At 35.1% G+C, this 22,847-nt stretch overlaps 1 protein-coding gene across 1 annotated transcript in view; it reads left to right on the top strand.

Annotated features, from left to right (window-relative positions):
- Positions 1-22,847, top strand: part of EPS8 (epidermal growth factor receptor pathway substrate 8) — a 103,967-nt gene that overhangs the window by 22,541 nt on the left and 58,579 nt on the right. Inside the window, 2 exon segments of the mRNA XM_023750077.1 lie at positions 12,275-12,354; positions 14,211-14,287. Coding sequence (XP_023605845.1) covers positions 12,296-12,354; positions 14,211-14,287 — 136 coding nt within the window. The 5' untranslated portion in view covers positions 12,275-12,295.

Here is a 22,847-nt window from a genome sequence, read left to right as displayed (position 1 = left end):
AAATGATGGTGTTTAAAATATTGAAGGGAGACTTCACTGTGGTGGAGACTAAAGGGATGAAATTAATAAAAGTACATAGGAAATCTAAGGGTTTAGCCGGCAGCAGTTCTCAACCTGTGGGTCGCAACCCCTGAAAATACATCCTGCATATCAGATATCTACATTACGATTCATAACAGTAGCAAAATTACAGTTATGAAGTAGCAATGAAAATAATTTTATGGTTGGGGGTCACCACAACATGAGGAACTGTATTAAAGGGTCGTGGCCTTAGGAAGGTTGAGAACCACTGGTTTAGGGTAAGCTAATTTTTAACTCTAAAGAATACAAAAGATTAAACAAAAAAGCAAATGTAATCTTAGTATATGTGAATAGCAGTTACACAGAAACAATAAGTAACACTGAATTTCAGTCTAACAAAATTTGATATAAATGTCACTTTATGTATTCTGGTTTTATCTCCAGCTTCCTCCCTAATCACTTTCTACCTCTAAGTTATTCTTCAGTAGCTGAACTGTTGGTGGTTTCCTAAATGTTACTCAGCTGCCTCATGTCTTGGCTCTTCTCTCTTCTGGTTTATTCAGCTCACACCTTGCAGCCTGAAGCCTGAGGGATTTTATGAACGGGGTGCCCTCCCAGCGTGAGGTGCCCACCTTGCATTTGGTCTTTCTACTTGCAACGTTGTTCCCTTTGATGCCCCCCCTCCCACTATACTATACATTTCTAAAGATTTTTATCGGCCTTCTCTGGTTCAGTCCCGTGAGGGAGATTTTGTTCTCTAGACCCACCCCGCATCTAGCTTCTCTTGAACTTTATACTATGCTGTTCTTATGTTGCCTGTAATGTGCTCTTTTCCTAAATATGTCTTTTCTTTTTTTCTAAGAGAATGGGAAGATGGGAAGGTTTTCAAGGAAGGTTTTGTTAGTCCTAGATCTTGTGTGATTTTTGTACAAGTATCTACTGACAATCAGTTATTTTTGTAGTCAGCCAAATGTAGATGGTTGCTGGAATGGTTTTTTTTTGGTTGTTGTTTTTGTGTATTATTTGTTGCATTACTTTCTAACAACATATTAGGATTGCCTTTGTTTGTGAAGATAAATGAAGGGTGGTACTGTGAAAGGATTGCATTTTTACTCTGTCAACAAACTGTTAAGTGGTTTAGAATAATAGGAATAAGGAGCAGTTAAGAATGAGTTGAGAGTTTGACCTTACGTGCCCAATCATGAACTTTCCTTGGGCTTATACATTTTGACCTTGATATACTCTGGTACCTAAAGCAGTACACAAAATAGTCCATTCGGGCAAAACACCTGCCCCCTGTAACCATTCGGCTAGATCTGTAAGACCATATATTGCTAAAGTAGAACAGACAAATGGCAACAATGAATAATCCTTGATACGACATTTCTTGTCCTCTGATTACATGACCAGTGTTTAAGTAGTATGGCAGACAGGAAGAGAAGGGTTGAGATGAGTAGTATCTATAATAATAAATGCGTAATATGCTAATTAGACCAGACAGCCAAACAACCTTCCGAACGTCCTTCTGGATGAAGCTGGGGCTGCGAGGGCTGGGGCTCCGAGGGCCAGGGCTGTGAAGGCCGAGGCAAGCTGCTGCAGCTGCGAGGGCCGAGCCCCTTGCACAAATTTCGTGCAGCGGGCCTCTAGTGTTTTTATAAAATATCTGGGAAGGGTGATATCAGCTTGTGTGCTATAATACACTAGAAAGCTTTACTTAACTTTAAACAAAATCGCACGGCCTAAAAAAATTCTGTATATTTTAACAATCATTTTTACTTGTAATAACCTCAGGGAGATGTATTTGTGATTTAGGAAAGTGGGATGAATTTAGTACAACAGTTGGTTAAAGATGGCGTTTCCCACTTTGTAGGTTGTAACCATTTATAAAAATTATGTTGTACAGATTGGAAACCATTGGTCCTCTTAAGGAGCTGTACTGGAAATGCAGAGTGAACCATCTGCAGTATTTTGTTTACTGCTTAGAGTCCTCTGCTCAAGATAATACAGAGGAAGGTAGTTACGTGGCAGCAGGGTAGTTAAATATTAAAATGTTATAGCTCATCTGTGGGTTACAACTCTGCTCATTGTACCTGCAAGGTTTTATGATTTACTATTTTTAGAGGCCATTTAATGTCATAATGAAATTTGACTTCAAGGGTTTTTATTTTATTAAAGATAATTTTAGAACCTATGTTCCTGTCTTTACATCCAGCTGGATTACATCACTCCTAGAAAGCTTTATCCGTTTGCCTTTGTGAGTATGTTGAACTGTATTAATTTAGCATTTGGCACACATATGGAAAAAGGATATCTAGCAATAAAAAAGATATCATATGAGATGCTAATTTCCTCAGTAATTTTTGTTTGTACTAGTTAATAGAATATCAGTGAATAATAATTCTCAAGGCTGATTTATAAAAAGTAGACATTAAAAAAATAATTAATGGGGAGTGGGAGTGGCTTGGGGTAGGTGGGGTGGTTTTCTCCCCTTCTTGTTCCAAAATGTTGTTCTCTGAAATGTGTTCAGTTGAGAACTGAATTGGCAGAAAAAGTTAAACTTTTATTCTTATCCTGGGAGAAAGTGGTAACAGTGAATATTCTTCTACCCCTTCTGAGAATTCATACTCAACAACTTTTTGTTTCTGTGAGGATTTGAACTTCTTAGGTAACATTTACTTTTTAAAATGCTGATAATTTTTTGGTGGTGTTAACCAAGGTTTTTGTTAAGGTCTGGGATCTCTTTCATGTCCTAATTCCTCTCTCTCTCTCTCTCTCTCTCTCTCTCTCTCTCTCTCTCTCTCTTTCTCTCTCTCTCTCTCCTTTCCTCCCTCCTATACCCAGCATATAACCAAAGCATAACTCAGCTCTTGTCTGAACTACCCAAAATAAGACTTTTCCAGGGGTGAATAATCAGGAGTTTCTATTTGATGAATCTGAACCTTTACTTTTTGTTTTCCCATCTGTTCAGTTCAGTTTAACCCTTTGCACTCCGCTGTCCCCTCTCAGGGGACATCGGAATTCTAGCATATCGGATGTCCCCTCTCAGGGGACATTGCAGTTTATTAGTGATTACGGGGAATTGAGTTATTTCAACGCAACTTTTTGAGACATGCATGTTTCCCTGAAGTTTTATCTTGAAATGGCACAAGAAATTAAATCAAAATATCGTAAAATTACTAAGATATATACAAGAAATGTCAGCGGGTTTTGTGTCGGATTAAACAATAAACTACAGCCAAAACCGGTTTGGCTCAGTGGATAGAGCGTCGGCCTGCGGACTGAAAGGTCCCAGGTTCGATTCCGGTCAAGGGCATGTACCTTGGTTGAGGGCACATCCCCAGTGAGGAGTGTGCAGGAAGCAGCTGATCGATGGTTCTCTCTCATCGATGTTTCTAGCTCTCTATCTCTCTCTCCCTTCCTCTCTGTAAAAAATCAATAAAATATATTAAAAAAAAAAAAACAAAAACAATAAACTACATATTCCCGATGTGGGACAAAGAAAACGGGACTGCATTGTGTGTTCTAACAGGAAAACACCTGGTGGCAGGCGTCAAACCACTTATTACTGTCAAACATGCACTAATCAGCCTGCAATGCATATTGGGGAGTGTTACAAAACTTATACTGTACAAATTTATAAACAATAAAATATTGTTTTTTTTGCAAATATACATTCCTCGATGTCACCCAATTCATATAAGTCCAATATCATTATAATACGTTACTTGGTTTCAAAATTATACTAAATAATATGAGGGTCTGTAAATGCACGTTTCCGCCGCAAAGTAGCGTCGAGTAGCTGGTAGCCAATGTCCAGAATGGTTCGGAGTGCAAAGGGTTAAAAAACAATAAATAAATGGTGGAGAATATATAAATCTCCCCTACAGAAGACTCCAGAACAATTTATGTAGATACTCTTTCCTTAAGGAAGTGTAGCACAATTCTTTATTCCTCAGGTGTGGGCTGCATATAATGACGTCCCTTCTGTCATTAAGAGGCCTGTATAGTGGTGATGAGGGAAGTCACTTTATAGTGGAAAAACCTGGCAAATGCTGCCCAGTCAGTGACCAAGTTTAGCATAAACAATGGTCAGTCCTGCTAATCACAGGTACTCGAGAATATGTGATGAGAATGGCACATATTTTGTGGTCTTCCTCTCCCAAACCTGTAACTCCAGTCTAATCAAGAGAAGATATCAGACAAATCCTTATGAAACATCAAAATACAGTACTTCTCCAAAAACTGGGAAGGTCATTGTTGCAGGATGAATTGTGTCCCCAAGAAGATATGTGAAGTTCTACCCCCTATACCTGTGAATGTGACCTCATTTAGATAGGGTTCTTTGTAGATGAAATCAAGTTAAGATGAGGTCAGACTGGACTGGGGTGGACTCTGATCCACTGACTGGTGTCCTTACAAGAAGAAGGGAATTTGGAAACAGGTAGACACACAGAGGAGGCCACTTGAAGACAGAGGCCGTGACTGGAGTGATTCATCTACAAGGAAAGCCAAGATTACCAGCAACCATTAGAAGCGAGAGGAGGCAAGAAAGGATTCCTCTCACACAGCCGTCAGCGAGAGCGTAGCTCTGTCAACACCTTGATTTTGGATTTCTAGCCTCAGAACTATGAATAAGTGTCTGTTGTTTTAATCTACCCAGTTAGTGATAGTTTGTGACAGCAGCCCTAGGAAACTAATGTAGTCATCAAAAGGAATCAAAGTCAAGAAATGGTCGCAGTCTGGAGGAGCCTGATGAGACATGAGGACTAAATGTAATGTATTGTGGATAGGATCCTAGGAAAGAAGCATATATTAGGTAAAAAAACACACAAAAATAAGCAACTTGGGATAAAGTGTTATAGTGGGAGTGGGATATCCCTGTCCCCACTGAGTGCTGGGAGTGGGGTCCTTACAATAACTAGGTTAATTACAGCAGTGTCATTAGTATTCACTTTAGTTAATTATAAAATATAGATATCGATTCATTAATTGTGACAACTATATCATACTCATGTAAGATGTTAACAATGGAAATGGGGTGTGCAGTAATATTTTCTAGACTACCATTACTTTTCTGTATATCTAAAATGATTCAAAATAAAAAAAGTTCATTGCAAAAACGTTTTAAAGGCCCAGAATTTAGCTGCAGTTTTGATTATATCTCAACTGCATGCAAGGGAGTGAATGACAGTCCCTTTAAGGTGGTAGCAGTGGTGAGGAGGCACCTGAACCTACTTTAGCTGATCAGCTACATCACAGGGTGCTTTTGAGTCAGAAACTTCCACTGATAAAGAATATGCCATGTTAAAAGTCAATATATATAGCAGTCACTATATGAGGCTATCTGTAAGTCCACTGTTAATCATGGAAATAATACAATCAGAGAGACATACATTTAAGTCTATATAGGCAAGGTATATGTAAGAAGGAAAATTCATACATAAATAAATATATGGAGATTTTAATGAAAATTTTTCAGGTCACGTGTGAAATTGAATGGAAACCTTGCTGAGAAGTAGCTCAAGGTATGATCCAACCACCATATCTCCCCACACCCAACCCCAGCAGGATACAGAGCCTGATAATAGAGAGGTTGAGATAATTTCTTCTCTAAAATTTAGAGTCTGAATCATTCCCTTTCCTGCCATATTTTTATTGCTGTTGGAAGATTCCAGCTAAATTGGAGTCTTACTTCCTTTTCACCTTTAATATGTATTTAATTATAATTGAAGAAATGCAAATGACCCAGGTAAATTTATGAGTATCATGTGCTATTTACATAGGGATAAAACACTCAACAGATCCACTTTCATATTTAGGAAATTGTCTCAACTATGATAAAAAATTAACCCACTAAAATAATACAAATAAATACTTAGATATTTAACCAGTGGAAAGTAATTATTATTCAAAGCCAGATTCAGCTTAACTTATAATAAATTATAACATTCTAATTAAAAGTAGTTTTTAATATGTGGTATTTATGACCTGAGACATTTTTTTCCACATTCTTCAGTGAACATGTTAAGCAATAAAGCCATTTCACAAAATAGTGACACTATTGTTTTCGTACTATCCCTTTCACTAAAGTAAATCCTCTCCCTTTCCACTTTCACACTAGCATTTTTAGTACCTTCTATTAAGAAAACTTGACTAAAATAAAGAGTATCATTGAGGAACCCAGCATGAAAAGAGCTGAAAACTGCTGGAGAGTACACAGTGGTCAAACTAGCAGTGTCACTTACTGGAAAGAAAATTGGATATAAGTCAGCCAGGTCAGGGTTTAAATCCTGGCTCTAATTCTAGCTTCTTGTGTTACCACTTAGGCAAATGACGGAACTTATTTGAGGCTGTCTTCTAGCTCTATGAGGTAAAGCTAATTACCACCTCAAAATGTTGTTCTCAGGATGGAATGAGGTGAGGTTTACAAAATATCATCTGAAGTGGGGGCTCATTGAACGTTGTTTGCTTTTCCCCTTTTTGTCCTCTGCCTGTGATTATATCTGATACAAGAAACAGATAGGACATTGCTGTTCAATCATTCATGGCACTAGATGATTTTTAAGAGTTTCAGAGTAACACACGAATGGCACCTAGGCTCTTTAGCTCACTTTCTTCATTTATAAAATGAGAAGAGTACTTCAAAAATTAATGTGAAGATTAAGATAATGGATAGAAAACATTTACCACAATAACTTGGTACAGGGTAAATGGTCAATAAGCAGCAGCTGTTCTTTTCAAAATTAGCATATTTTCTCAAATCAGCATGGTATTAACAATGTTTTGAGCTGAGATAGTAGTCATTTTCTATCTATAACATCCAAGCAGTGTATGTGTGCTGATGATGTCATCATAGCAACAAGAATTAGAAGGAAATACTGAAGCAGTAGTAATAGGGTGTATTTGGCTTTTCTCTGTGTTAGGCCTTTGAATAAACTCTGTCACAATATTGAATATATAATTAGTGCGAAAGTGTTTCTTTTTAGTTGGTTATTGAATTTTAATAATGAGTATTCTTCTTCAGCTAGTTGTTAAACCAACGTTCTGGTTTGGACATAGATTCTCCGCCAAATTATGTTCCAACTTACAAACAACCTAAGAATTTTCTCATAATTATAAAAAAGAGGAACCTAGATAATTGTTTTTAAGTGATTACAGTGTATTGATTTAAAGACATGAAATTATTCTCCCTACATTTATATTGGCCTTGAGAAAATATTGTTTCTATATAGCCTAGAACTTATTGCAATACCTTCAAAGTGTTAGCCACTATTATCATTTTTATTATTACTATTATAGCAGTAATAATTATATTATTACTATTATTGTTACTATTATATTAGTTTTCCAAGTCTATTCATATATAAAAGTTCTTTATTTTTAAGTATTAGGCCAAATGACAGAGGGAAGTAGGTGGTGACATCTCTACCGACAATATTGGTAAGAGTTATTGAAAAGTAGTCATTCTAGAAGACCCTGTAGGAGACACTGTGTAATGATTCAGAAGGTTTAAAGCAAATTGTTTGTGTTTTTATGTTTTAAGCACAATCATTAGTAGACAATATCACAATGTATTGCTTAAAAAATGAATCTCAATGGTCTTTTAGTTAAAGTCTCAAATAATGATAATCACCCCAATCTTGTTTTAACTTAGATCACGAAACATACATTAAATTGAAATTGAAATATATATACTTCAAGATACTTTGTCAAAGCCAAACAAACAAGTAAATAAAACCTTAAATAAACAAAAATGTCTGTGACATTTTCTCAGGGAACAAATTATTTTTAAGGACAGCTTAATATACAAAGAGCTACTAGTTGTGTGTTAGCCAGATTGGGCAGGTGGTGTTCTAACATCGAGTCACGACTACATACTCACCAGTTTGAAAATTGATATCAGATGCAAGCAGGAGTAAAGAAAGGGGAGTCTAAATTCTATCTATCTATCTATCTATCATCTATCTATCTATCTATCTATCTATCTATCTATCTATCATCTATCTATCTATTATCTATAATCTATCTACCTACCTACCTATCTATCTGGGTCTTAAAACTTTCTAATACAGATTTAACTTGCTGTTTTAGCTTACTATAGCCTTGTTTATTTCTTCTTCAGTGATTTTTATACATTCTGTTTACTTTCCTTTTAAAATTTCAGTGTTTAACATTTTTGTGTGTGCTTTAACTTAGATATTAAATTGTTTTATTTTTATCCTTGTAATTGCCAAATAATATTATTTTCTGTAGAAGAGGAAAATTATAGTAACTATGACTTATAAAAGGTGTTTTCATAAGGAAATTGATGCTCTATTTCAAATCTTTTAGAAGCTATTATGACAGTTTTAATGTACACTTTTAGCAGAATTAAGTAGATAGTTTAGTAGAGTTAATTGAGTAGAGTCCTTAAACTTGTTGTGATAAAGAAAAACTTTGTCTCCTTGGCTTTTAAGTTGTTTTAACAGCTAATAAAAATTAAAACACCTTACTTTAAAAAAATAAAAAAAATTAAAACACCTTACTTTTCAGTAAGAGTTGATGGTTTTCCTATATATGATTTGTATAGGTATAAATTGGATGTCTTCTTAAGGCCTAAAGGAAAACAAACATTTGTAATTGTTTTCTTTGCAAGGTGTGTGTTGTAATTGCTATATTTAAATATTTGAAAACCTCTATATTGCTATATGAACATTGTGACAGGTGAAACTATGATTGCTAAATGACGAAAGTTTCTATTTAAAATTCAGTTTAGCAAATCAACATTTTCTGTTCTCTTTTCTAATGCTCTCTTATTCTGACATATCACTATTTAAAAAACAAAACAAAACACAAACCATGTATTATTTGACTGTCTTGAAGAATTAAACATGAAAAAGATGAGATACTGTGGCTATCACTTTTCATTAAAGCCAGCCGCTGTGGTTTTAAAATGCAGACCAGATCAAAATCAGTACAAACCCTGGGGGTTTAATTCTGAATGAACCAGCTTATTTTGAAAGAGTACTTCCTATTTTTAACTTTGGAAGTTAAACTTGCATATGCATCTGTCTCATTTGATGTTTCACTAGTCCTGTGAGCTAGGAAGACCGGGAATTATCTCTATTTTACTGATGAGAAAATTGGTACAGAGGTTTAATTGACTTGGGTAGGCTAGTCTGTGCCAGAGATAGTGTCAGAGTTTTAGCCTTTCAACTGTGCTATGGAGGATATGTTTGCTGTTTCTAAATTCATAGTGTTATTCCCGTCCTCTGTCCTGGCCAGACTTCTGGAATGATGTGCTCTACCTGGACTCTCTAGGCTTATGAGTTCCAATTGTAAAACATTTAGGAGTTTTGTAAACTGCTGTTAAACCATTAATAGCTTGAAATGGGCCACAGTGTGAATATTAATACCATAGAAATTAGCAAGCACTACAAATCAGGGTTTCATTTTTCCCCCTGAGAAATGGCTTACCTGTATATCACTGTATCGAAGTATAAATTGAAGGAAACAAGAAAAACAGAATAGATCAATTTAATATAAATATAATTTTATAAATGCAGTACTTATCTAGGATAGAGGTCAGTATTTCTTTGTTCCTTAATTTAGAAATTTGCTTCTACGCTGCAAATAAATATGGGCAAGACTATCAAAAGAGCTTGAACTAAACTTGAGTGTTTATAAATCCTAACCAGTTTTTAAGATCTAGGTCAAGTTCCAGCCCTCGAAAAAATTATGCAATTGGTATGACTTTTCCTTCTTCTGAACCTCTAGTGGGTTTCAAATAGAGCCACATACATGGAGACTTACTTATTATGTGTTTCATATGGATTAATGTATCTCCTTAAGAACACAAACTGTGAAGAGCGAGACATGGATTTTCCTTCCTTCTTTCTTTCTTTGAATAACATTTAATGAACACCTATTTTATGTCTGCCGCTATCCTTACTGCTTAGGAAATACCAGTTATCAAACAAAAGTCTATGCCTTTATGGATCTTATAATCTAGTGGAGAGTCAGGAATTAATTTAAACAAATGAAAAATATCATTATGGTAAGTACTTGGCAAACTTGTTTATAGTGTAGAGCAGTGGTTCTCAACCTTCTGGCCCTTTAAATACAGTTCCTCATGTTGTGACCCAACCATAAAATTACTTTCGTTGCTACTTCATAACTGTAATGTTGCTACTGTTATGAATCATAATGTAAATATCTGATATGCAGGATGGTCTTAGGCGACCCCTGTGAAAGGGTCACGACCCACAGGTTGAGAACTGCTGGTGTAGAGAGTGACTGATGGTGGGTTTTCATCTATTCATAGAGGTCAGTAAAAGCTTTCCTGAGGACACTGATTGAACTGGCATCTGAAGAGTGAGAAAGAATTAATTTGAAGTTACTAGGTTTTTTTTTTTATATATGGATACAAATATTGTTCAAAATTTATACTAATATTTAAAAAGTTTATCTTTACTTTGTTGAAAGATATCCCCCTTTTCTCCCCCCCCCATTGACCCCTTCTAGCCCCACCCACCCTCACCCCACTATTGTCCATGGGTTATGCATATCTATAATAATAAAAGCATGATATGCTAATTAGACTGGATGTCCTTCCAGATAACCTTTAGGACGAAGCCAGGCTGCAAGGGAAGCCAAGGTCCCGGGTGCCAGAGGAAGCCAGTGCCAGCAGCCAGTGGAAGGAAGGCCTATGGGCCTCTAGTATGCATATAAATTCCCCTGTTAATCTCTCCTCACCCATAGACTTTTTATGCCTTTCCAATCTGAATCAAGTTCCCTAATTATATGGCCTGTATATCATTCTGAATTTTCCCTTTTAAAGGTAACAGCATTTTAAATTTTATATTTATGCACTAAGTGTCTGTTTTTTCCATGAGACCATTGGCCCAAAGCTGGGACTATGTCTGTTCTGTTTACCTTCCTAGTACCTGACACATAGTAGTCACCAGGTAGTTGTTAATGCTCTTACTCCCTTTGCCGGTGTCTTATAAGAAAGCTTGGATATGTCCTACCTACCTACCTCTCCTTTATCGAGAAGACATAGTAATAGGATGTGGCAAGAAGGATGTGGCAAAAGTAGGTTTACAGTTATTCATATGGAAAATACAATGATTACTAAATAATAATACAAGAATAAGCTTTGTGTTTTGTGTACTCACACTGTAAACCTACTTTTGTTCTACCTTGTATATGAAAGTCATGAAAATAAGACAATGTCCAAAATGTAGTGCCACAGAACCCAGGGAATACCAGTATCCAGGAATGAATCGAAATAAATCAGGTGTAGCAGGATTGTCTCGGAGAAAAAAAGAAGAGGCCATTGGATTTGGCAGTAAGGAAGTTTTACTTATTCATCTTGTTTGAAGAAAATTTGTTCAATTTGTGAAGCAGATTAAAAAATTATTTCTGAAGTTAAATAATCTGGTATTAATTAAAAAAATTTTTTTGTGAAAAGTAAAAGGGATGTTTAAATGAACACATCTTGTAAAAAAGATGTATTCAAGTGTTTATGTGTAAGATATTGTCCAATGTGCTACGGAGGAAGGAAGAGAAGAAGGGAGGGATGAAGAAAAGAAAATTAGATGCAGGGAAAAAGAGTGGAAGGAAATTGATGGGATTGTGAAATGATTATTTTTACATGATAGGACTCAGGGTGATATTTTTCCCCTTTGCACTTTTTTAAAAAAATATATATTTTATTGATTTTTTTACAGAGAGGAAGGGAGAGGGATAGAGAGTTAGAAATATCAATGAGAGAGAAACATCGATCAGCTGCCTCGTGCACACCCCCTACTGGGGATGTGCCCGCAACCAAGTTACATGCCCTTGACTGGAATCAAACCTGGGACCCTTCAGTCCGCAGGCTGACTCTCTATCCACTGAGCTAAACCAGTCAGGGCTCCCCTTTGCACTTTTATGTATTTTATTCTTTTCTATATTTCTCAAATTTTTTAATTGAATTAACCTATACTAGTTATAATAAAACAATAAATGGTACAATTTCATGAAGCTGACAATTGACTATGAGTTTGATTTTTTTACTTGCCTAAATTTGCTAACAATTTTAGTATATTAATGTTAATTGGATCTTTGTTTATATGTCCATTCGGACTTCTTGTGCCTGAGCTTGAGGGTGGAGATATTTGTGTTTATATTTCACCTTGGCAATGGCAGATATTTGTTGAATGGATAACTTTGAAACTGAGGTGTCATGATCCTTTTATTGCCTTCAGCCTTTGTACCTTTCATTTTGTAGAACACATGATTGAAAGCCACGATGAATGGTCATATTTCTAATCATCCCGGTGGATTTGGAATGTATGCACCTCAAATGAAGTAAGTTGGAAGGTTTATATTTAATTTGTTGTTTTTTAAACTATGATTTGGTTTGTTTTATCTTTTTAATGAAAATATTAGTTTTATTTCTTTATGTAGTTCATTCCTCCTTAATATATAATGTCTTTGTGACACTAACGTATGTTATCATGATATGTTTGGTGTTTTTGATAATTTGAAAAAAAGCTTAAGTAATATCAACTCCAGGGGTAGTGATTTAATATAAGATGTTTTGTTCTGATAGTTTAAATTTTATTGCTTCCTATGGTTGAGTATATACTCTATTTCAGAGCTTTCAGTTTCTCTGGAGAAATTTATTAATGTTCTTCATAAGATATTGGCATTTGAGGAGGTTTAAATGTCATCTAGTCCAGTCTACAAAGATACTAACCATTGTGTAAAACAAAAAATTAGATCAGACACACAAAACAATCCCTGTGGCTCCAGGTACAACTTGAGATCACCACCCTGACTTAAGTGGCTATTGCCTTACATATTGTGGTTAATATTGTTATTTTATATTGGCCATTGTGGTATATAGTTTGCTCATCATTTTTCAAAACCAGATTATTCACATTGTAAAGAGTTATGCTTCCCCCTTTCTTTCTAGAAAGATTATTGCAAATCTCTTTACTTTTGACCAGTAAGAAACACCCCGTACGGGGCCGGAAGGGTATGTCAGGTACCATCTTTTCTGGGAAAGCTTGGCCACACCCTTGTTTTTTTTTCTGTTTTCTTACAATGAATATCCACTTAATCATGAATTTATAATAATTTCTTCTATTAAAGGACCCTTGTTTCTATCCCTTTCTTCTTTCTATACTTTCTATTTTATCCCTATTTATGGCCATTATCTCCTACCTGAATTTTCACAGCATCTTTCTATCCTTGCCATTAGTTTCTGAATTGTCTTAAAAAATGGCATCATGTCACTTCCTTGTGTAAACATATTTACTATACCTAGAAATAAAATTTTAATTATTAAGCCCTCTACTTGCCTTCTCTACTCCTTGAGCCAATCGTCTGATGAGGCACATGAGATGCATTTTCCCTCAGATACCATGCTTGTTCTTGAGCCAGGTCCAGTCACCTTTTCCTCACTCAGTTCTCTTTTGTGTGAAGACCTTCTTCCCATTCTTTTAGACTCTGCTTTAATGTCAACTTGGCTGTAAATTCTTGGGCGTCCTGATAAAAATGTTAGCCTTTCTGTGATCCAACATGTGTTAGCTATTAGTTTTACCCAGATATTACATTCTATTGTAACTATTTTACTTGTTTCACTAACAGTACCCGGTTCCCCTAACCCTTATACCACTTATTCTTCTAGTTTAGGACTTAATAAATGTTTATTGAATAAATAGAAAAAAATAAACAATTTAAATAATATATTATGTTTGCTTCATATAATGTATTAGGAGGAGGAGGAAGCTAGTTTTAAGATAAAGCTGATCAAATTTAATGATAAAGTGTTATTTTGGTTAATTGCATTTAAGTATTTTTGAAAATAGGGAATAGTCCATTACATCTGGAATCATTGAGAGAGCTTTTTATAACTGGATTACTGCTCAGTATGGCAAACTTAAACTCTTCCAAGAACTTTCGACCTTGGTGAATCTTCTTGGCTACAGTTCCACCTTGGCATTTGAGAGGAGGAGTGATTTGCACCAGTTTCTATTTCCTGACCACTTACCAGAACAGGATCCGCCTCATTTTGGCAAATCTAGTTAGCATAAGTTCAGTATGTTTGTTTAAAGCACATGGTGTTGATGGTGCATTGGAATTTTTATGGACATTTTTGAATTTTTATGACTGACTTTGGACTTTAACCCAGCACAATGACCATTTTTTTATTACAGTGGCTACGGATCACCACCCACCTTTTCCCAGATGGACAGAGAACAAAGTTCAAAAACAAGTGCAAAGGCTCTTTATGGTATGTTTAGTTATTTGATAATGGGTTATAATTCTATTTCTAATCCCTTATTTTTCTACAAATGAACATTTCAGAGACATAGTTTGAACCCATGCTTTGTTCTGTATTCTTTGGAATGAAGTAGTGATAGATAAGAATTATTTTAAAGAGTTTTTACAGATACTACCAAAGCTGTGACCTCTGCTGGCTGGCATACAATTTAGAACATTTCAGTGCTTTCTAAGGAGCCTTTTGCATGGCACCAATGCTTTAGGTGGAGTTTCCCACCTAATTACTTATGATATGCTTGTTGATCTTCATGCCTGATCCAGTTGATTGAGAGATAACAGTTGACAGAACTCCTTTCTTATAGTTCTTGAACTTTTTGGATAGTGTTACACTATGACCAGAAGCATTTATATATTTCATTCTGCACTGCAAAACAAGCAGGCTTTCCCCCCGATCCTTCTGTAACTTCCATTGTTCTTTTTACATAGACTCACATTATAAATAATGTGTTTAAAACTTCAATTATAAATGGTATTACGGAAAAGAAGTTAAGGACTACATATGTTTAGGAAGGCATTTGTTTTTACAGAGTCTTTATGGCCTTTTAATATTATACAATAATAAAGAATCAGAATATGATTGTGGTTAATAGCAAAGACTCTGGAATCAGACTTCTTGGGTTGAAATCCATTTCTACCATTTATTAGCTGAATGATCTTGGGCAAATTACTTTGCCTGTCTGTACCTCATTTTTGCTTATTGATATAATGGGGGCTATCTCAAAGGGTTGATATGAGAATTAAATGAGTTAACGATGCCTCACTAGTAGAAAACATTATATAGTTGCTCTTATTATTATTGACATTATCATTATTATTATCTGGGAACCAACAGCATTTTCTAAATTTTGATTTTTTTTTTACATTATCTAGATCTACAATGTCTTGGCTATGAAAATGAACAATTCTAAGATTTTGTGATTCTTTTTCTGCTTATATATTCAGTGACTACACTTTAGGACTCAAATTATACATTGAGAAAATGGATTTTATACCATACATTGATACATTTTCTTCTGACCTTGACAATCTAATTTGTGTTGGTTTCTGTTTTCTCAATGCTGTATTGTGACATCCTTCCTGTGGTCTAGTAGTTGTGAATTGTAGCTCTAGAGAATATATTCAACAAATACTTACTTAGTGATATATGGTCCTTGACTTTAAGGCACATCTAGAGAATGACATGAAACTGGAAAAGGAAAACATTTTTTTTGTAAGAATAAAGTAATTTCTTCAGTTTCTCATTTCTAGACAGGTATTTATTTTAAGTGTTTCTGTGTGCTAGGCCTTGGTCATCATAGTCTCTATTTCTGTGTTCTTTCATTCATTTCAAAGATGAGTAAGAGCTGGTCATGTTTGTACATCATTTTGGTGAGGAAGTAGTCTGGTAAATAAACTGTTAGAATAAAGAGCTAAATAAGCTGGACAGTGTATATAATGTGCACTGGGGGTGGTCACGTAGTCAGGTGGGATTTTGTGGAAGAGTTGAACCTTAAAGTAACCTCTAAAAATTAAGTAGCATTCGCCAGGCATTTGGGAGGCAGGTGGGATCTGTAAACATCAGTATAAACTCTTTTAAAACTTAGCTGTATATTCTATGAAGGTAGGCCATATTTACCATGTTTACTTCAGGATTCCCTAAAGCTTAGCACTGTGGCTAATGTATAATTTATGCTCAGTAAATGCCTATAGCATGAATATAATGAATTAGCAAACTGCAAATAATTTGCTGTTAACTGTAGAGTACAAGGTGGTACATTTGTAAATAAGATTGGAAAAACAAACATGGTCCATATTAGGAAGAATTATACTAATGAATTGGATATTGATTACAGGGAATGCTCAGCCATTGAAGTGTTTTAATCAGGGGGGTAATAGGTCACATTCATCTTGGGTCTCCTTACCTAGTAACAGTATTGAGGGTAGATTTGGTGCATATGGATAGAAACAGGTGAATCAGACATTAATAGCCCTAAGACTTTTGTTAAGCAGAAAGAGTATTAATCTTCTCACAACAAAAGTCTGTTTTCAGAGAGCTAAAAAAGGAATAAGGGACAAAAAGTTAGGACTCATCTGTAAATTTTAATATTTATGTTGTATTAGCAGCAACTTTATAAAACCATAGATTCAAGGATGGAAAATCTTTAGCTTTTAAGCAGTAAATTTTACCCCCTTTTTACATATAAAGCAACATGAAGCCCCTTATTAAGGTAAGGTGATTTCTCAAAGTCACCTAATTTAAAAAGTCTTGAATGTAAGAAATGACAATTTTTATGTCATGTCATGAAAATGAAGAGTCATAAGGAAAATAGAGGATATAAAGAGAGGGATAGAAAGAAGCAAAATAAAGAAGCATTTATAAGGAAGAAAGAAAACTTAGCAATGTATTGGGCTTACAGGAAAGAGGGTTTTAAGTTCCTGGAAGTTGCAGATAATGTTTCCTTCTCTTTGTATCAAATACCTACCACTCCCTCCCAACACACTGTACACGAACACAGACACATGCCTTCTCTCTAACAGACTCTCAATAAATGCCTATGGAGTGAATGGATAGATTGATGATGGCAGTAGTGAAATGTATGCATGTTTGAACAAACCTTTGCAATAAACAAATTCTAGTTGAAATGTTAACTACATTTAGTTAACATTGGGAGTGTTTGACTTCCTAATCTGCATAGTTTTAACTTTCTTTTTGTAACTAGAAAGTTTGTGAAGGAGAGATTTGTAAAATAGTTTATTTTGTCAAAATGTATACAATTTCTTAAAATTTCTCCTTTCACAATTATTAAACTAGTTGAGTAAATCTTTCAAGAATTAATTGGCTTCATGGATGATCTTAACTACTTTGGGATATGAGGAACCAATTAATGTACTGGGACATGGGTTTTACACGAAGGGCTGCTGTTTTTTACACACAGACCACAGGCTAGATCAGTGATGGTGAACCTATGACACGCGTGTCAGAGGTGACACGCAAACTCATTTTTTTGGTTGATTTTTCTTTGTTAAATGGCATTTAAATATATAAAATAAATATCAAAAATATAAATCTTTGTTTTACTATGGTTGCAAATATCAAAAAATTTCTATATGTGACACGGCACCAGAGTTAAGTTAGTGTTTTTCAAAATGCTGACACGCCGAGCTCAAAAGGTTCACCATCACTGGGCTAGATGCTGTATCAAGAGTTTCATGTAGCTTGCCTTTTTCATGAAGACAGTTTTCAAACCTGACACCATAATGTCAGTGACATGATCAGAGAGGAAGCATGGGTTTTTGATGCCAAGTTACCATAGGGCTGCCATTTTGAGCAAATGATTTAACCTATGGTCTCGGTTTCCTCATCTATAAAGTATAATAATAATAATAATAATAATATTGTGATAAGTTTATATGAGAAAATAGAATGAGCCTATCATAAAGCAGTGGGGATGGGTATAGGAGAGTCACTTTTAGTCCTGAGTCTTCAGATGAATCAAGGCCCTCAAATTTAGTATTTTAATACATTTAAATGATGCTATGCATCTAGTCACAATGATACTCTGATAGGATCAAGAGGTAATTTTCATGTCTGGCCAGTGTGGCTCAGTTGTTGAGCATCCTCCCATGCACCAGAAGGTCTCTATTCCAGGTCAGGGCACGTGCCTGGGTTGTGGGCTCAATTCCCAGTAGGGGGCGTGCAGGAGGCAGCAGTCAGTGTTTCTCATTGATGGTTCTATCTCTCTCTCCCTCTCCCTTCCTTTCTCTGAAATCAATAAAAAACATATTGAGAAAATTTTTAAAAAGAGGTACTCTTTGTGGTATATTTTAAAGCTTCTGTTCCTCAAATTATTTTATAAACCTATAACTATATTGAGTAACACAATTATGACAATAAAATTACTTCCTTTAGTTGTGTATTAATTTAACTTATTTAGAAAAACAGTTAAAATATGCTGCAGTTTTAACAACCCTAATTTGTCATTTCTTCACTATTATACAAGAAATGTCAAAACCAGTATGTGAGAGTCTCTGCATCACTGATGTCCCTGACAACATAAGGACTTTTTTGCTTAGGAAGATAAAATTAATTTTTTTCTTCTCCACTTCTGTTAGTAACATATCATTTGGCTACTGTTATCCAGGAATGAAAATTGTTATATATTTTTTTCTGGCTACCCTGTTTGTCAAAGTCTTTAAGCACTAAAACTTAAAAATTGTCTTTATGGAAATACTTGTAAAATGTATTAAACATTCCTTCCCTTCAGGGTGTGGACCCTGTGACTGGTCAGTGACTCAGGGTCATAGATGTGCCCACTGACTCATGTACTGTGATGTGTTTAAAGGCCACATCCTTACCTTTCCACCAAATGCAGAATCTTTTCACTTTTGAGTATTCGGGGCCACTTCTTCCATGTGGCTGGGCCCTCAATCTGTCACTTTCCCCTGTTGTTAACTTGCCTGCTGCTAGCATTGCTTCTGTTATGCATTGGGTGAGGAACTAGATAGAAACTCCTATTAGTAAATAGATTCTGAGTGAGGAATTGAGTCTTGCTCGTTAAAGCTATACATTAGAACTTGCAACTTTTAATGTATAGACATTGTGACATGTATGATATTCAGAGGAATTATTTAATGTTCTCAATAGCTGAACTTCCTAGAAAAGTAACTTCCCTTTAAATTAGAATTGCTGAATTTGGAGAATGACCATTTACCATAAATAATCTGCTGTTTAAAGTCATACTCATCCTATCTCCAGAAAACTCAAGTCTCACAGAATTACCAATGAATAATACTCTGTGGTCATTACCAACTCTTAGAGTAATTTTGAAATTTATATTGTTGGGAGGCCAGGCAGTAATGGATAAATATGAGGGACAGGCATTCTCGTAAGTCTCACTTCATTTCACCTCAAACTTGAACTTTTTTGTAATATTAGCAAGAAGGAAAATATACTTGTGTTTTTCCTACTTATACTCAATTCTTATAATTACAATAAGAATTGAGTATAAGTAACCTATGAACTGCACAGTTTTTGTATAATTGACTTGACTACAAACTTCAGTGTATTTTTACACAGTGTTTGCCTCACCTTTCTCAGTAAAATTTCTGAATATGTCACTTTGACTAACAGCTATCTACCCCCACATGTTTTTCTTTTAGCCTGTCTTTCACTTTTTGTCCCTCTCATTCTCCTGAGCTTGGTTGAAGCGGTTCTCAACCTGTGGGTCGCGACCCCTTTGGGGGTCAAACCACCGTTTCACAGGGGTTGCCTAAGACCATCGGAAAACACATATATAATTACATATTGTTTTTGTGATTAATCACTATGCTTTAATTATGTTCAATTTTTAACAATGAAATTGGGGGTCACCACAACATGAGGAACTGTATTCAAGGGTTGCGGCATTAGGAAGGTTGAGAACCACTGGTTTAGAGACAGTCTATTTAATTGTCAGAACTGAAGCCCAGATGACCTCTTACACATTTAAGTGGCACTGAAGAGTTAAAACCCATTTCTCTTTTCTCTATCCTCATTATTTACAACTATACATTTTAATTATTTACATGGAGGAAACATTTAAATATATTTTTAAGCAAAGTTTTTTTTTAAAAAAATTCTTAAGAGGAAAATGGCCCAGAATTCTTTATTCCCAGGAAGTTGGGCGATGGTAGAGTCAACACTCAGCTCGCAGATCGTGCCAGTGCATGTGACTCACAAGGATAGTTGGCAATTTCCCCCACGTATCTGGACATTTTGAAGCTTCTTTTCTCCTCAGGGACTAAGCTCTTTTAGCAGTTTGCTGAGCAGGCAAGTAAAATTCTTAAATAATGTAACTCTGTAAATCGACCCTGTTTGTTTCTCACAGCAGTGTCTTGGTTCAGATACTGATTTGTCAGTCAGTGAAGATAGTTGCCGGGATAGTGAGAGCTTGTCCTTGCTGCTTGCTCTCCTCACTGACTCCCATTCAGCACCTCTCCTGATGGAAATGATACACTACGATAGCGGCAAAGGAATTCTCCTTCACTGGTGGTTGAGAGTCTTTTAATGTAATGTAATATGGGCTGTAGTTCCTTGTCTGATTTAAAGAGAAAAATACTCAGCAGCTGCTTTTATGTTAATTTTTTCCTTTTTAATTTCCAAATCCTTACTTTGTAAGCAATTCTTTGTTTTTTCAGAGAAAAATGCAGGGCAAAAGGAGGTTTACAGTTGTTCATATGGGAAATAATACAATAATGCAATAATTAATGAATAATATTACAAGAATAAACTTTGTGTTTCACATAGTCACAACTGTAAACCTACTTTGCCCCACCCTAACAATACAGCCTAAAGTAATTAGGTCGGAGTACTGAGCACTGCATATTGTTATCATTGTACTAATTGAGAAGTTCAATGAAACCTGACTTTTTAGTATGATTATTTTTTAGAGCAGTTTCAGGTTTCACTGCAAAATTGAGGGAAAGGTACAGAGATTTTCCATATACGCCCTTGCATATAAATAACCTCCTCCATTTTCAACATCCCCCACCAGAGTAGTACATTTGTTATAGTTGATGAGCCTTCATTGACATATGTCTTAATCACCCAAAGTCCATTGAAAGCTAATTTAATGTTCCTGATTTGGAAGTTCAATATCAGTTTTTATTGCAGCATATCAATTCAGTAATGTTAAAATGATATGTAAAGAATTTTCATCCTTGGTTACTGAGTTCACCCAATTTCGTGTCTTTGGGTTTGTATATTCTGGTCCATTGGATAAAAGCTATTGGGAAAACTAGTGAAGCACAGCCAGGGGTATTACGATCAAGTGAAGTTTATTCCTGGTACTAATTGATTCAGAGAGGACAGAGACCGAGACTTGCTCTTAGATTGGGAGTTGAGCAGCTTGTAACAGTAGAAACCCAAAACTCTGCTGCCAGATTCATTGTTATTATTTAACACACTACTTGACTATGATTTACACTATTAATTTGGAAAGACAATCTTTCAATTTAAAGAGGTAAGATATAGTAGATGAATCGGCATTTGCACAGATTCTGAAGCAGTGGTTTTCAGCCTTGACTGCACATAGAAATTGCCTGGGGGCTTCTATAAATCCCAGTGCCCAGACTGCACCCCAGACCAATTTCATTGGAAACACTAGACGGTAGGACCTCAGCAGTATTTTTTAAAGTTTATTTTAATGTGAAGCCAGGGTTGAGAATCTTTGTTAGAGAAAGTGATGGACGTCATTGGATTCTTTATCTTGAGTTACCATTGAGACTTAATTTTGGATTTTCACACTTTTAAGGCTTTTGGTGAGATATTCAGCTTAGGAGCATAATTACTGTTTACAGTTGTACTTCAGAGTACAGACGATTCTCATAAAAAAGAAATGTAATTGCCTTTCAAAGCCTTCTTTCAAAATTTCCCATTAAAATGTTAATAGTAACCTTCATTTATTCATTGACTTAAATCATTGAAACTACTTATTTATTTATAAATCTATTTTATGGCATTTCTACATTTTTGGGGTATTTTTCTCATAACACATACATCTTATTTATTGTATGATATCAGAGAGAAGGCAGCTTTTGAATTCCTAAAATGGATTCTTAATGTGGAATATTGGAAATGGCACCATCTCTTCTAGACAATTAGAATGTTCAGTTAACATCATACTATTTACAAATGCTGCCAGGTAGTCAATGTTTTCTATTTCTGTAAAGTATGTTTCTGTGAGATTGAGAAACTTTGTGTTAGGAAATTTGGGGAAACAAATTTTACTACTTCATAATGAGAATACTTAATTACAAAAAATACAGTATTTTTTACCTTAATCTATATGCCTATCATGTAATGAGCATCCTAGGGCTACCATATCATAACTGGATACCATGGCAACCATTGCCATTGCTTTTGCTGTGCTTCGGTCACACCAAAGGAAACAGAACTGCCTTCATGTTCTGAGTCTGCCATACAGAGTTGTCTTTGAAGATGATGAGCCAGTGATTCCGAAATAGTGATTATTTCTAGAAGTTCTTTTCTTAGATATGTCCTTGAGTTACATATTGTATTTCAAAAGTTATAATGTTTTCTCCAACAATTATCCATTTGTTAATATCTCACATTGATTAATCCTTAGCTAACAATCAGAAAAATCATATTTGTTCACTTTTAAAAGTATGTAGAATATAGTCATGAAGTGAAGGTTTATGTTTTGTCATATCGAAATAGAAAATTTAAGGTGAAACCAGATCTTTCTTTTTGATCACATTACTTCGGTAGGACCAGATGGATCATACTTCTTCAGGTCATCATCCAAACAAAAAAAGAAAGGTAGCAGATACTGAATTTTGTAGTGTGTGTGTGTTTTTATTAAGTAACTTTAATGCTGCAAAAGCAAAAATAGAATATATTGGAATAATATCAGTGATGTAATATAAGTCATATGAATATTTTCATTTCGGTTTTTAGGCAAATATAAATGAAAAGATAATTAGTTTTATATGCATTAGGAAACAAGAATTTATTGAAGTTCTTAAATAAT

The sequence above is a fragment of the Myotis lucifugus genome, unplaced genomic scaffold (assembly GCF_000147115.1).
Source record: "Myotis lucifugus unplaced genomic scaffold, Myoluc2.0 scaffold_10, whole genome shotgun sequence".
Classification (NCBI taxonomy): Eukaryota; Metazoa; Chordata; class Mammalia; order Chiroptera; family Vespertilionidae; genus Myotis; species Myotis lucifugus.
This window is presented reverse-complemented; position numbering and strand designations above follow the sequence as displayed.